General features: G+C 42.8%; 1 protein-coding gene across 10 annotated transcripts in view; it reads left to right on the top strand.

Moving 5' to 3' along the window:
* Positions 1 to 14,752, top strand: part of LOC147149570 (protein mono-ADP-ribosyltransferase PARP6) — a 20,701-nt gene extending 5,949 nt beyond the window's left edge. For 8 of the 10 annotated variants that reach the window (XM_086026991.1, XM_086026992.1, XM_086026994.1 and 5 more), the window contains 20 exons: positions 1,501 to 1,595; positions 2,528 to 2,588; positions 2,759 to 2,849; positions 3,018 to 3,084; positions 3,582 to 3,731; positions 4,499 to 4,649; positions 5,356 to 5,487; positions 5,682 to 5,777; positions 6,238 to 6,330; positions 6,625 to 6,750; positions 7,100 to 7,165; positions 7,322 to 7,389; positions 8,270 to 8,318; positions 8,449 to 8,561; positions 9,374 to 9,446; positions 11,257 to 11,326; positions 12,197 to 12,276; positions 12,350 to 12,416; positions 12,507 to 12,591; positions 13,006 to 14,752. In XM_086026991.1, the coding sequence (XP_085883117.1) occupies positions 1,501 to 1,595; positions 2,528 to 2,588; positions 2,759 to 2,849; positions 3,018 to 3,084; positions 3,582 to 3,731; positions 4,499 to 4,649; positions 5,356 to 5,487; positions 5,682 to 5,777; positions 6,238 to 6,330; positions 6,625 to 6,750; positions 7,100 to 7,165; positions 7,322 to 7,389; positions 8,270 to 8,318; positions 8,449 to 8,561; positions 9,374 to 9,446; positions 11,257 to 11,326; positions 12,197 to 12,276; positions 12,350 to 12,416; positions 12,507 to 12,591; positions 13,006 to 13,093 (1,821 nt within the window). In that variant the 3' untranslated portion in view covers positions 13,094 to 14,752. The remainder of the gene's footprint in view (positions 1 to 1,500; positions 1,596 to 2,527; positions 2,589 to 2,758; positions 2,850 to 3,017; positions 3,085 to 3,581; positions 3,732 to 4,498; positions 4,650 to 5,355; positions 5,488 to 5,681; positions 5,778 to 6,237; positions 6,331 to 6,624; positions 6,751 to 7,099; positions 7,166 to 7,321; positions 7,390 to 8,269; positions 8,319 to 8,448; positions 8,562 to 9,373; positions 9,447 to 11,256; positions 11,327 to 12,196; positions 12,277 to 12,349; positions 12,417 to 12,506; positions 12,592 to 13,005) is intronic. The other 2 variants (XM_086026998.1, XM_086026997.1) reach the window with 2 other exon arrangements.
* Positions 14,753 to 15,082: the final 330 nt, after the last annotated feature.

Genomic DNA, 15,082 nt, shown 5'->3' on the forward strand with positions numbered 1-15,082 from the left:
AATAATAAATGTGGAAAGTGATTAGACGAGCATTATATGGGCTAGTGGGATCATAAAGTAAACATTTCTCGCCAGAGTCTCTTTTGTTAAAGGCATTTAGAAGAAAATGTCAATTTCATTGAGGTGAATGACACTTTCTCTCAAGAGCTATCTTACTCGCTAGCTTTGTTAGCAACAGTCAATCTGTTCACTTTAGTAGCTGCCATTACATTTGCTTCTGTTATTTGTCACAATCAGAGATGGGTACAAGCTAATCATTGTTAACATCTTTACCAATTTTTAAAATGTTAGCGCCGCAACGCTGGTCACCATCGTTGTACAAATCAAATGGATTTGACCAATGCAGCACATCCATGTTGTCACGGTGAAGTTATCCTGCCAAAATTCTAGTCTCTTTTCTGGGATATCTTGATCAACTGTTTAAGTGTTTGTTTTTTTTTTCTACCATTTGAAAAAGTGATAGGTGGTACTGTCTACCTATCAGCGTGAGACACCTTTTAAAACTTTTGTCCCATCCTGCAGAGATTCCGTATTTCACTCTTAACTTTATGATCCCAAACTGTATTATCGTCCAAGACCTGTAATTGAAATGTAAATCCAGTCAGGGGTCTCGCAGCTCATTTCTGTCACTGTAGAACATGAAAGTGGAGGGAAAAAGATAAGGATGAAGGTCTGCGAAATGTGTCCGCAAGCTGAGGTGATCAAGAGTCTAACTTGCCGTCTCGATGGCGAAAGATGTGGACAGTAGTGCGGCCCCCCTATTATCTCTGACATTTTTCAGCCAGCTGATGATAAATGTCCCAAAATACACCATTTCAAAATATTTTCAGCACATCAAAATGGCTGGCAAGCGGCCTGCCGAGAATCCGTTAATGTCATTTCACATATCGATTTGTCCCCTCTTCAAGAAAATAATGTCGCTCGTCAGGAACAATATTCACTTGGCTGACTTTGGTGCAGACATTGCAGGCTCAGTTCCCACTTAGTGACGGTGTAAATAGTTGTCTGACTCTATGTGCTCTGATTGACTGCTGAGCAGTCCAGGGTGTGTCCTGAAAATCACAGTCAGCTGAGCAGGATAAGCAGTCGAGAAGATGGATCATTGTAGCCATAAAAAGCAATCAGCTTGAGGAAATAACGGGCGGCCGTGAGGGGACTTGGCTTCGGCAGAAATGCAAAATAGCAAGTCGGTAAAACAATGGTGGCCATAATGGCCAGCATCTCAACGGCTATCAAGTTTTTATTCCTTACTTCTGCTGGCTGAAAGATGCCGGAATAATGTTGCCACTAACATAACTAACGTAATGTGCTGTTGTGTAAATCTGTTGAATAGCGTTTGTATAGTCATAATCACAAGTAGTTACTTGTGATTATTTACTTTATTGCTGTTGCCATTTCGATGTTTTGTCATAAAGAAAAAATGAGGCATTGATATAACGTCGCATGCTTCTCCCAATGTCCACGTGCTACATGGTTGACGGCAAAAAATGTTTGTGACAGGGGAGTTGCGCCGCTGACCTCTACCGCCATCCTCAACTCGATGCAGACATTGAGGCAGTAAAAGACATCTATACCGACAGTGCTGTCTCCGTCAGGTACACACGCACGCACGCACACACACACACACACCCACACACACCCACACACACACTCCTGAACTACTACAAACTGACTACACTCTGGACGGTAGAGAAAATTGAGTGTTGAAATGATACAACCACTGCATAGACTAAGCCCTGGACTAGTTGCCAGTCAACCACCAGGTCAACTATGAACGATGCAGTGAATCAAATTGTTTCCTACGCTCGTTGCATGAAAGCCAGCTTTGAGAAACACTTTATGCTTGGTTGCTTGCCAACGTTAGGGTGACTATAAAACAGCACATGCAATTCAATTTTGCATTCCTTGAGTGGGAAATGAATGTTAACCACAACAAAGAAACTACACCGTGGACTAGGGCTGTGCAGTTAATCGAAATTCAATCACAATTACAATTACAAAATTGGCATAATCGTAAAAAAACGATTAATATGCATTTATATCCATGTTTTGTTTACACAAGGAAATTGTACTTGAATTTATACATTTGCACCTTTTTTATTTTATTTTATAATAACTAATTTTATTAATTTTATTTGGTCCAAAAGGACTTTTACAGGAAATTGCATTTATTTGTCTTTACATTTTTTAGATTTAAACATTTTCTTGTTTTGTACCAAAAAGTAAAAGATCGTTTGAATAATCGTGATTTCAATTACTACCAAAATAATTGTAATGAATATTTTTTTTCATAATTATGCAGCCCTACCCTGGACTGCTCGTCAGTCAGAAGAAGCACTCTGAATGTCAACTCAATGAAAATTGGATGTACTGTTTTTTTTTTTTGGTCTGTAATCCTGCTAGCTAATGAACAAGCCAATATATGTCAATCAAAACAATACCTCATAGTCGTACTTGATGTTTTGGAGCTTGGTAGAGGTAAATATCAGTCTCTGAATGAACGCCTATCACCTTTGTCTTTGATCAGGGAGTATGGCATCATTGACGACGTCGACATCGATCTTCATATTAACATTGGCTTCCTCGATGTGAGTCAGCATTCTAACAATTTTGCATCACCACTCGTATTCTTCTAGTGCACATCTTGCCAACGCGATGCATAATGCAGCTCATAGCCCCAGTTTTATTCATGTGAAGAGAAACTGCCCTAATTAGCAGGCTAACGTTGTGCATATGTGAATGTGTGTGTCTGACTCAGGAGGAGGTTGCGACAGCTTGGAAAGTTATCAGAACAGAGCCCATTATTCTGAGACTCCGCTTTTCTCTTTCTCAGTACCTCGATGGCCCTGGTGAGTAGAGATGTCGTTGTTGATGTTGATGGCGCTTTTTAGCAATTTGTGCCACGCGCTGAGCGTGGGAGGTGAGTAGCACGCGTGCAGCACCGACGAGGCAGCGGCGGCTCAGGAGAAGCGTTTGCGTGACTGCCATGTGTAATGATGTCAGTCATCTTCCTGCAGAGCCATCAGTCGATGTATTCCAGCCTTCCAATAAAGAAGGATTCAGCCTTGGCTTGCAACTCAAAAAGTGAGTTGCACTTTTGTACATGGACACGTCTATACTTTCAAATGCTTTGCTTTGGATCGATGCTCTATAGATAGTGCTATGTAAATGTCTTAATCCATTGACATCATATCATGATACATTGTGCGTATGGGCTAAGGGGGTGAACCTATTCAATTCAAATTTGGATCTGGCTAACAATTTGGATGCATCATTTGGGTCACTATGGCATCAGTGGAACTGTCCACTGACAGACTCCTTATGGGGACTCCAATCTGTAGCTTGCTAGCGACTGTTCTTCAGTTTGTCCTTGCTAAATGCTAAATGCTGGTGTTCCCTCATCCTTCCACTGTAGTATGCATTAAGATAAGAAGATAAGAATGCCTTTATTGATACCACAGTGGGGAAATTTTCAGAAATGAGTATGGAGTTTCTACATGCACATTTACAATTTAACATCACGTCATACGAACCTTTTCCTGCTCGACATCCTCACGGGCCTCTTGTTATATAATTCGCAGGATCTTGAGCACATTCACGTCCCAGCAGTGGAAGCATCTCAGTAATGAGTTCCTCAAGGCCCAGCAGGAGAAGAGGCACAGCTGGTTCAAAGCTGGCGGAACCATCAAAAAGTTCCGCGCTGGGCTCAGCATCTTCTCTCCAATACCCAAGTACTTTTCTCCTATCTGCAATGCAAGATGCATGATGCTGCATCTTAGGCTGTTGATCAACATTCCAATGTATTCAAGTCCCGATGAAAGCCCATTTCCTGTGTATTGTATGCAGTTTTACAGGAATGTAAAAATGACTGTGCAAGCTTCCAGGTCGAACATCTTTCCTGAAACTCAAATTTCCTGAAAAACGTTGCCATACGAAATACCATTACTATAATCTGTTTGCCTGTTGAGCACAATGGTCATGGCCCACCGCGGGTTCAGCTGTGCAAAAACATTTTTAAAACACAAAGTTAACGGCTAATATGATGAAATGGAAAATACCAGCACTAGGTATCATTATGATAATAAGAAATGACACAACGGTTTGGCACAAATGTCTACAGGACTTGGTTGCTCTGTAGTTTTATTTTAGGGATTATTCCAGTATGTCAATGCAAAAAAAAAACCCCACCTATTTTGAATGATACAATAAATTTACTGTTAGTTTTTTATTTCCTCAGATCTGCTGGAACACAGAGTGCCCTCTTTTTCATAAAACTATTCTATTTTAGCACAAACACTTTTCAAAACCCCCAAAGATGCATCCATTTTTACTGTTATACTGTATGTGGACAGTTATTATGAATAAGGCATTTGTTTGTTTGGAACAATTAAACTTGTTTGCAGGCACACCCACTGACCTTGCAATGGCAAACAAAGCATTGTCTCCGGACAAGTAAACAGGAACTGCTGCAAATCATTTGTTTGCTCTTCCTATCAAGGTCTCCGAGCTTCCCCTTGATCCAAGACACGGTCCTGAAAGGGAAGCTGAGCGTGCCTGAACTCCGCGTGACCCGCCTCATGAATCGATCCATCTCGTGTACCATGAAGAACCCGAAAGGGGAGCTCTTTAGCTATCCGCCAAATAGCCAGGTTAGTGTGCCTCACACGAAAAAAGGACATTCTTTTCCTATATGAACAAATGTCTTTGGACATTTATTAATCAATTTTCTTCTGTTTCCTCGGTGCCCAAATGCTTTTGTTTTCATAGTGGTCTGGGGCATTGAAAATTATTATTATTATTATTTTTTTTTTTTACTTAACTACAGATTGTTGAAAGGCTTTTATTTGTATACATTTTTACAATATTAAACCGGCACTCTGAATAATCGAACGCTACATTGAACAATCTGAATTTCCAAGCGGTCAGAGTGAAGCAGTACGCTCGGCGGGTGTTCCCGCATCCCTAATCATGTTGACGGCAGCGAACGAGTTCCGTCCGGTTGCCTCCACGTCCTACTACGTAACAATTTTTCATTTTTCAAAGTTGGAATCCTGGTTGGTTATTGCGCCTTTTGGTGCTGTAAATAGAAAGTCATTGTTCTGGCGGATGTCGCAAGCTAAACTAGCGATACGTCACACAATTTAGTTGCCATGACTGCAACTGATTCTTCCATTTTTTTTTTTTTTTTTTGCGGTTGGCAAATAACCTTTGGTGCATTACTGCCACAAAGGTGGCCGCCATCGTTGTACATTTAATTCAAACCCACTGTTTGATGTTCTCATCTCTTGTCGCCGTCTCCACAATGTGACTGTCATACCGCTTCCCATAATACTCTGTCTCCACTTGACTCATCAGACCGTGGCGGTCCCGGCGGCCAGGGCCCCTGCACAGATCACCACGAGGCAGCTGATCGAATTGTTTTTCTCATCCCAGGCGGGCGGACACTGCAAGAACATTCCCACACTGGAGTACGGCTTCTTAGTGCAGGTGCAACGCAAACTCCTCACTGTTTACAACTTATTGTATCTTAAACACTTAACAGATTTTGCTACTATTCCTCCATTCATCACTCTTGTTGTCGGCTGTATTTAGTAGCTCAACAACACTGGATTGGAGAGTTTTAAGAAGGAAGACAATTGTTTTTGCCTGTGTGTGCACGTGTGTGTGTTTTCTCTGACCAGATAATGAAGTACTCGGAGCAGAGGATCCCCACGCTTAATGAGTACTGCGTGGTCTGTGATGAGCAGCACGTCTTTCAGAACGGATCCATGCTGAAGGTATCAAAAGAGACAGATGCATCTCAGTCCAGTTCAGCCACTAATGGCAATGTCAAACATTAAAACAAAACGCACGCGCACAAAACTCTTACTCCTCCTCTTGATCACAGCCGATAAGTACAGTATGGAGCTGCTAGCGTGAGAAGCTAAATGTACACTTGCATAAGTGCTCCTTGTGAAACCACACAGACAGATGGAACACACGACACCAGTCAGAAAAGTCCAACTCATCCTTTGCTCACAAAATATGGTCAGTCCAAATGCGCGTTCTATTAAACCTGAAGACGCCAAGAAACAGGCAGTAGAAGCCTACCAAAAAAAAGCGCTAACAACATGGCTTAATGGAACCACTATTCATGAACATGCCCCCGAGTACATGGAGATGGTGTAAATAAGATAAATGGATGAACTGTAAACAAATATACTCTGTCTTAGTTCACGTCTGTGTGTGTGTGTGTAGCCGGCTGTATGCACAAGGGAGCTGTGCGTGTTCTCGTTCTACACGCTGGGCGTGATGTCAGGGGCTGCAGAGGAAGTGGCCACCGGTGCAGAGGTGACAAGCTCACACACGCATAAAATGCAATGTTGTTTGGGTCCATGAATACATATTGCAGGGAGCTACGCAACACTTTCTTTTTGTCGTTTCTTTGAATTGTAATATACCGGCGGTAACATTGTTCAATATTCCAAAACAATACATTTGTGCCACAAAATGGCCTCTTAACCCGAAGAGACGCCTCCTCCATAATCGATTGAGTAAATAAGCAGCCCCGCGGCCACTATCTGCGGAAGGATGGCAATCTCAGAGAGAATGACAGTAATCATATTTTCCTTTTTTTTCCACCAGGTGGTAGATCTCCTTGTGGCCATGTGCCGAGCTGCGCTGGAGTCTCCTCGCAAGAGCATCATCTTTGAGCCCTACCCCTCTGTCGTGGACCCCAATGACCCCAAGACTTTGGCCTTCAACCCAAAGGTCAGCAACCCTTGAAGTACCGTTGTATAAATAACTAGTCCATTTAAAAATATTTTTTTAGTTTATCTTTATAATCTTGAATAATTAAATGCCACTGGTTATAAAGATTTATATTTTTTCCATTCACAGCATGACATTTTTGTCAATATAAAAGACGTTTTGACATTTTTGTCAGTGGTTCGATGAGGTTGTAATGAGCCAACTTGCGCTACTAGTTAGAGCAATTTCACATTCAACTTATTGCTAACTGAGTCCCACTGCTGCCCTTGCAGCTCATTTTAAATGTGCGCATGTTCTTTCCTCTCTTTGATCACATGCAAATGCTGCTGGACTCCACCGATGAACACAGAAGAAGAATTACGAGAGGCTTCAAAAAGCGCTGGACAGCGTCATGTCCATACGGGAAATGACCCAGGTACAATAAGCAGCACAATGTAAAATGGACGAAAACTTGATTGCAGTGCTGTGCATTCACTATCTCCTCATGTGGACTTTGCATTTGTCCTCTTTGGCAGTAAAGTGTTTATATTCGATTTGCTGAACAGAGCACATGCTTGTGTGCTTTTGCCAGGGATCGTATTTGGAGATCAAGAAGCAGATGGACAAACTGGACCCTTTGGCCCATCCCCTGCTACAGTGGTGGGTGGAGAGAATCTGTGATAAAAAAAAAGAGCCCTTGCGCGTTTGCAAGTTAACAGCCGTTGAATTTGCCTGGAAGAATAGCAGATGGAAACATGAAAGGAATAGAAAGCTGAAACCCTGTATATGTTTCAAAGTGGCTACGTTTACATGGACAACATTTCTTCAATCCAATCAGAGTTCCGATTAAAATCATGATCGGATGCACTGTTTTCATGGACACTAAAAATATTGATCCGATTAGGACTTGCGTGATATGCATCACATTTCCGATTCCGATCGGAACGAATTATTTGGACATGCGCAGATTGACCAGATATACCAGAAATAGTACAAGAAAAAGTCGTCGTAACGACTTCCGTGTCAACAAAACATCGCTCCGTCTATTTCTACTTTACGTCCGTTAGCCTTACTTCGCGTATGTTTCACGTTTGCACTGTTAAGTCGAGTTAACACTTCCTAATAGAGCTGCAAATGTACCAGTTGAGTCTTTGTATCATGGCTATTTTGTGGTTTGTAAAGTGCTTCGTTACAACTCTAGCTATTATGAAATGCGCTATATAAATAAAATTGTATTGTATTGTGGATGCCATGTCTTTTGCTCGTTCTGCATCTACTAGCTTGGAATATCAAACGCGCATACTGACATTAGCCTTGAATAACAAACGCGCATTATTGACTTTAGCCTAGTTGACCGTACGAGCAGTGTTATAAGTAACACTTCAACAAGTGTGAAAAGATGATGACTGTGATATTCAGATTAAAATTATTGTACTAGAAAATGACGCCATTTTACTTCCCTGATAACAGGAATGATTAGGGATCATTTGTATTGATTTTCACAGTGATTCTTTTGTTTTCATTTTTTGTCTTTTTGCAGGATTATTTCCAGTAATAGATCTCACATTGTCAAGTTGCCTCTTAGTAGGGTAGGGAATCAAAAGCACCTCCAGTCCTCGATTACCCAAAAGATTTTGCATTGTGTCATTGAAGGGCTCACTTTTGTTTCCTGTCTCATTTGGTTTCCTCTTTCACACGACGACGACGTCATCACGATAGCAACTGAAATTCATGCACACCTCCCACCAGTTCCTGCTGCTCAGCAGCCCTCCAGCCAAGGAGGCTCGTTTCCGCACCGCCAAAAAGCTCTACGGCAGCACCTTCGCCTTCCAGTGAGTCTGCTTTACTCCCTCCCATCAGTCAAACGCTTTGCACCCATGCGATGATTTCGTGTGGCCATCACTTGGGCCGGCGTACATTCTTTGTGTTATATAACGACATCAGTGCAAGCCAGTCTGGCAGATTTCGATGGAGCAACAACAAACGCCATCACTCAGCAGGTGCAGTGTGTTTGCATAAAACACAAAATGTTAGATTACTCTCTTGGATGGATATTTTAAAAAAAATGTCCGATTGCATTTCATCAATAGGTATTGGTTTACATTGTCAATGGAAATAAGACTACTGTGAATGTCTGCACAGTCATTCCATTTTGTCACCTGCTCTCATTTTCAGTTGACAGCGAGTGACAAAATGGACGCCCCCTAAGATGGACAGAAATGGGTGGATTTTACTACTTAACTCATATTCTACAAACGCAATATTATTCGGCATGCCGCCCACTGTGATGTCCAAAACGGGTGGACTTTACTGCATAACTCATATTGCACAAATCGTCGCTGTCGTGTGAAAGACACGTATGTCCAATTTTGGAATAAAAATGAATGAATAAAAATCACGTTAATGCGATGTCTGTAATGCTTGAACACCATTCCCGTAAAAATAAGAAAATGAAAAAAAATTGGCAAGGTTTTTCACCGGACAGCGACGAAATTCAGTATTAATCCGAATGCGGTGTTTACACTAGTAGGGCTGCATCGAACACTTTCTTGTAAATACAAAATTAGGGTTGACATTAACTACTGTAGTTATTGAACCATTCACATGCTTCTTTTCTCTCGTCTCCCCCCTACACTTGCTCTAGTGGTTCCCATATAGAGAACTGGCACTCTGTTCTGAGAAATGGACTAGTCAATGCCTCTTATACCAAACTGCAGGTACGTCAACCCTGGCAGTTTGCCTTCTCGGACCGTCAGCCTGCTTTGCGACAGAGCAGGCTGGCTGTCCGGCTGATTCATTTTTGCAGTTAATAGATGCCAGCTTCCCTTTTGGGCTGCTTTGCCATTTGCACTTCAGCCAGCAGGGTGTACGGGCAGATTCCCCCCCCCCCCCGCCCCCCAGCTATTGTGCGCAACAGTGGATGCCACGCCTGTTGTGGCATTAGCTGTGATGCCAGCTAGGAGGCTGCCTGTGCACCCTCTTGGGGTGAACCACTTACAGCACAGTGTAGGCTAGGTCTGACGTTGCGGAATGCAAAGGATAACTGGACCCATAGTGAGTAAAGACTTCTCAGACAGCTTCCATTGGAGGAGGTCAGTAAGTAAAACTCAATGTGCTTAGGAAAGACACACCTTACTTGGACAAGACGATAGCTATACGTAAACACCTTATACTACAAGGACTTGCCTTATTTCCATTTCTTTCCATTCCATCCGCGTTTCTACCACTAGAGCCGGGAGCGCTGCTGTGTCTTTCTGCCCTTAAAGCCGGGAAAGCGGATATATCTTTTTCTTTTTCAATCCAATTCTCAGTCTCTTAGCCAATTGAATGCATCAGAATATACATGTGACGGTGTCGTGTTGAGACCGCGGAGGATGTCCCGGAAATTTTTCGAGCCATAGGCCGAATGGCGAACGCCGTCGATCGCGGCCCACAGGAGCTCTGAAATAAGTAACGGCAGTGATCGAGACGGCGCGCTTGTGGACTTTGAATCAGTGGAACCAGTCGAACGTGACATACGGTAAAGATATGTTTGTAGACAATGACGATATCGACGTCTTCGTAACAGACTACAGGATGGCAATTACCACTCGATTTAAAAAAAATGATTGAAAATGGTGCTTCTCTTGCACTGACACTTTATTTTTACATCTTGCTACAGGTTCTGAGATACCAATTATTTTGTAGGTGTTGAATTTCTGGGAGAAACTAAGGTTTAAGAGGGTGATTCTAAAGTCGCCCCTTAGGTTTTGGGGAGATGTTGAGCCAGGCGCTTTAGGCCTCGATGGCTTAACGGGTGGCGAGGTAGTATCAGGCTTGGAACAGACATGGGACGATCCCAGAGCAAGAACATTCCTCCATATCAGGAATGGAATGGGAAGTTTGACACTCACTTGTCCCACTCTGTTGTGTTGAATTGAGTTCGAATTTTTCCGTTTCCTTTTGCGGCCCAGCTCTTTTCAAGGATAAAAGTCAGCAAATTAAAGGCGAGATGAATTCCGCAGCAGAACCGTCTCATTTGCACAACACAACAAAAGTGGAGGCTTGGAGGCGCGCTGAAAATAGACTCAACTTGCTTCAAAGTAATTTCAGGAGGTTTATTTATAAACTTTGATGATCCCCCGTGTCGTTCTGAAGGCTTGAATTTGTGCCTCCTTTGTCTCAAACATTTAAGGTGTCAACACTTTGAACGTTATCGCCGCCGCCTTCACTCTTTCTGCCTCCGAACCGTTTGCACTAAATGTCTCATCTTGTCAAATGACAAAATTCGGATTTGTTTGCTTTGAAGTGGCACAATTCACATAGAAATGCTCACCCAAATGCGCCGTACTCCGCCTTATGTCAAACATGCGTCAGAGTGTGCGGCGGGAGGGGTTGATTCGAATCCACGTAAAGCACTTTGAGATGCATTTTCTACAATATGAAAAGCGCTTCATAAATGAAGTTGGATTGACTGATTGATGGCTTTCCTTGTTTCGTTCTGTGCTACCACTAACCCTGCCTTCTCTCGGCTCTTTCCAAACCAAGCTGCACGGCGCAGCATATGGAAAGGGCATCTATCTCAGCCCCATCTCCAGCATATCTTTTGGATACTCAGGTAGGAGTGACTCACTTCTCAGCCCCTTGGCCACTTTTCTCCTCCGTGCCCACGTGATGCCCTTTAGAGTGAGGACTGCGCGCGTGTGTTTATTTGTATTTTTGGGGTGACTCATGCAGTTCCGTCATGCTGCTGTGTGTTCATGTCAAGTGCTTGGCCTTGGACTATCAAACGTTTGTGTTGTGGCTTCTACTGGATGTACAGTATGTGCACTGATTTACACTGATTTTGTTGTAATTGTTTTTGTGATTCGATTGGGATACAGGAGCACAGTGCAATTCAGTACTGCTCACGTACGGCATCCTGGAATTTATAATTACAGCTAACAAATCCAAGCTTTGTGGATAAAATTGTCTTAGAAGGGGAAGTCAAGCCCAACATTGTCTTTACAATAATATGTTCGATGCACCCTCGCCAGTCTAAACACGGTGTTGTGATTAATGTTACATTTGCAGAGTATGAATTTAGCAGACAAATCCACCCATTTTTACCCATTGCTCAGGTGGTGGCCATTTTGTCACTATCGACTGACAAGGATATCGCAGTGCCAAAGGCCTCAGGTAGCAACCGTCATGGCTCACCTGTTGCCTGGGCTTGGTCATGCGACGTTAGCGTTCACCGTGATGTCATTTTCAGTCGACGCCAAGTGGCCGCCCCTTGAGATGGAGGAAAACGCTTGGATTTTGCTGCTTGAACAAAACATCAATCAGAATATGGTGTTTGGACTAGAAGGGCCGCATCGAGTGTATTATTGTAAAGGCAATTTTGGACTTCACCTTTAAAGGAGACTCGGAGAGCACCCGAGGGAAGTCTTCTCGCACGACGGTTATGTTATAAAAGGAGGGCTCTCTGTGTTGGCCTCCGTTGCAGGAATGGGGAAGGGACAACACCGCATGCCCACAAAAGACGAGCTGGTGCAGCGATACAACCGCATGAACACCATACCGCAGGTAAAGAAGGGATGGAATAATGTTCAACATAACCACAGCAACCTTCATCATGTTCCCGTTTTGCCATTTCAAGCAGAGTCGTCCAATCCAATCGAGATTTCTGCAAAGTCGAAATCTGAACTGCATTGCACTTTGTGAAGGTAAAAACATAACGGATGACACCGGATTGGTTTGATGCACCACAGCTCACGTTCTACGCCCTCTCTCTCTCTCTCTCTCTTTACAAACAGTGATCACATCCAAGGATCTGCAGAAGCACGGCAACATTTGGGTGTGTCCTGTGTCGGACCACGTTTGTACCCGCTTCTTTTTTGTGTGAGTAATGGATTTCAATGGCTAAATCCACTTCTGTGGTGCTTGTCCTCATTCAAACCTGGGGTGAGCTGGAGAGGTACACCCTGAACTGATTGCACGTCAATCACACGGCACGTAAAGTAGACAAACGTTCACATTCACACCTGTGCAGTGGCCGGCCGTGCATTTGGTATCCGGGTCCTAATGTGACCTAATGCTTAATTCCACCACCATCGTTTTGCAATGATCGAAACCAGCAATGTGACACAAAAACACAATGAAATGGTGCCACGCACATGATCTGAAAAACGCCGACGTTAGTGTGGGCCAGATGTGAGGCGAACTCGAAATCTAATTGGTTAAAAAAAAAGTCCCATTGCTCATTTACAGTAGCTCTAGAGGATTGTGGGTTTTTTTTTTTCTGTGTGTTTGCAGGTACGAGGACGGCCAAGTGGGAGACGCCAACATTAACACGCAGGAGCCCAAGGTGCAGAAAGAGATCATGCGCGTGATCGGGACCTAGAACTGCTCGGTGGAGGCTTTTTGCAAGCCGCACTTCATGTAAAGTAAATCCACGCATCGCCGTGGGCAAAGCAGGCGGACCAAAAAAACAAAAAAACAAACAAACAACAAAAAACAACAACAACACGCGAGTGAATGTTTTTGAGGAAGCGAGCTGACCTGCGAGGTCTTGGGCGGACATTATTGTGTTCTTTTTGTCGGACTAGCTTACTCTCTTGCGGACACTTCTAACCGTAAACATGTTTACTGTATGGAAAAAAGAAATCATTGGCATGGCTTTTGCACCGTTCCAGCCTGCTTCATCTCCTCTCTTGCTGCATATGTACTGTATCTCCACGTATATTTTTTCCATTTTATATCTACAAGTATACTGTATGTCTACTATTCCAATGATCGCTACATCCATTTGTGGGCCATCTGTAGAGGATGTGAAATGCACACTGGCGTTTATCCCCTTTTTGCTGGGGTAGGGAACTGTTTTCCGTAATCCTCCAAGGAGCGTGAAACTATGATGCAAAATAAATGAATATTATGTATTACTTTGGCTTTTTTAAGTACCGATACGTGTTTCTAGAATTGCAAGGCAGGCCGCATCGGGCACTCTGGCATAGCTCACAGTAGGGACCCCCAGCCAAAGGAAATGATCGCAGATTATTTTCCATGACGAATATTGTTTGAGTAATGGCATCAATTACGTCTGTACAGTCGTGATCTAAAGGACAAGCACAGCTCTGTCATTTTGTCCTTGGCCAATGGAATTCATTTGCAAGAATTCAATAAGGGCGGCTTTGAACTATCCACTAAAGGCACTTTGATATGAGGAGATTTATCAACAGTGTTATTTTGTCATGATGAATCCTTACAGCCAAACATTGCGCATGGTATATGTCCAAAAAAAAATATTTTTTTTTTCTTGGTTAAATTTTTCCTCAGTTCCTACACATCACAGTTGTTTTTAAAGGCAGATAAATCTATTACACTGTTAATAGATTTCCTGGCCATTTACCAAACAGTTTCACAAAACTAAAATTGTCAGCAAATTTTGACATTGTTTTTACCCCTCACAGATAGATTGATTTCCCAACAAAATGAATGAATGACAAGATTATGTACCGAAACAGCACTTTACGGCATTTATTTTCCACGTTGTGCGCAATGCTGTGTTTCTGGGCATTACTTTTTCCTGTCAAAAAGTACAAAAAGTACTGCGAAATAATATTTTCCCTGAGTCCTGCCAAAAGGAAAGTGGATGTATTCAATACGCATATGATCAAATTGCAACCTGGTGTAGATAATCTGGTGTATCAATTGTGGACAATGCGTGGGCAGCCGTTTTCTTGAAATTGTAGGAGACATTGCACTTGACGCTTGCCTAAAACGACGTGTCCTTTGCGTCCTGGAGGAAAAGGAAAAATAAGTATCATACAGTGGGAGCCTGTAATATTCTCAACTATGTATGTCTGTACAGAGAAGGGCTGTAAATATGGATGAAATATACCGAGCAAAGAACTGATGCCTGTTTTTTGGGGGGCTTTTTCGCTGCGAATTTGATGGTTTATTCTCTCGCCGCTTTGTCACTGGTGGGAAAGTGTTTGAGAAGATCGAAGTCAGTGATGTAAAGTGGGATTAAAAGAAAATAAAATTCTGATTTTGCACAGTTTCCTATAAACTCTCCTGTTCTTTGAGTACGTTGCCAACAAAAGGATGACCGGCAGCAACCATCTTTGAGCACAAGGGGGCACTCCACCAGCATAGAAAGAATCAAACGTGTCGTATCGAACTGTATGAATGATCTTGCAAATGTGAATATCCTTCAGCAATAACATGATGGTGCGAAAGCACACGCTAAGAAAAAAGTGTTACCTGGCCTCAAGTGAAGCATTTTGATTCAAGACTAATATTTTAGCTTGAGTTGGGAGGAGCTAAATTTAGCCTGGGTGGCTAGTGGAATGCTAACGGAGCCACACGTACACGCATACTTCCGGTGTAT

The sequence above is a fragment of the Filicampus tigris genome, chromosome 3 (genome assembly GCF_054856515.1).
Source record: "Filicampus tigris isolate MCC_2025a chromosome 3, RoL_Ftig_1.0, whole genome shotgun sequence".
Classification (NCBI taxonomy): Eukaryota; Metazoa; Chordata; class Actinopteri; order Syngnathiformes; family Syngnathidae; genus Filicampus; species Filicampus tigris.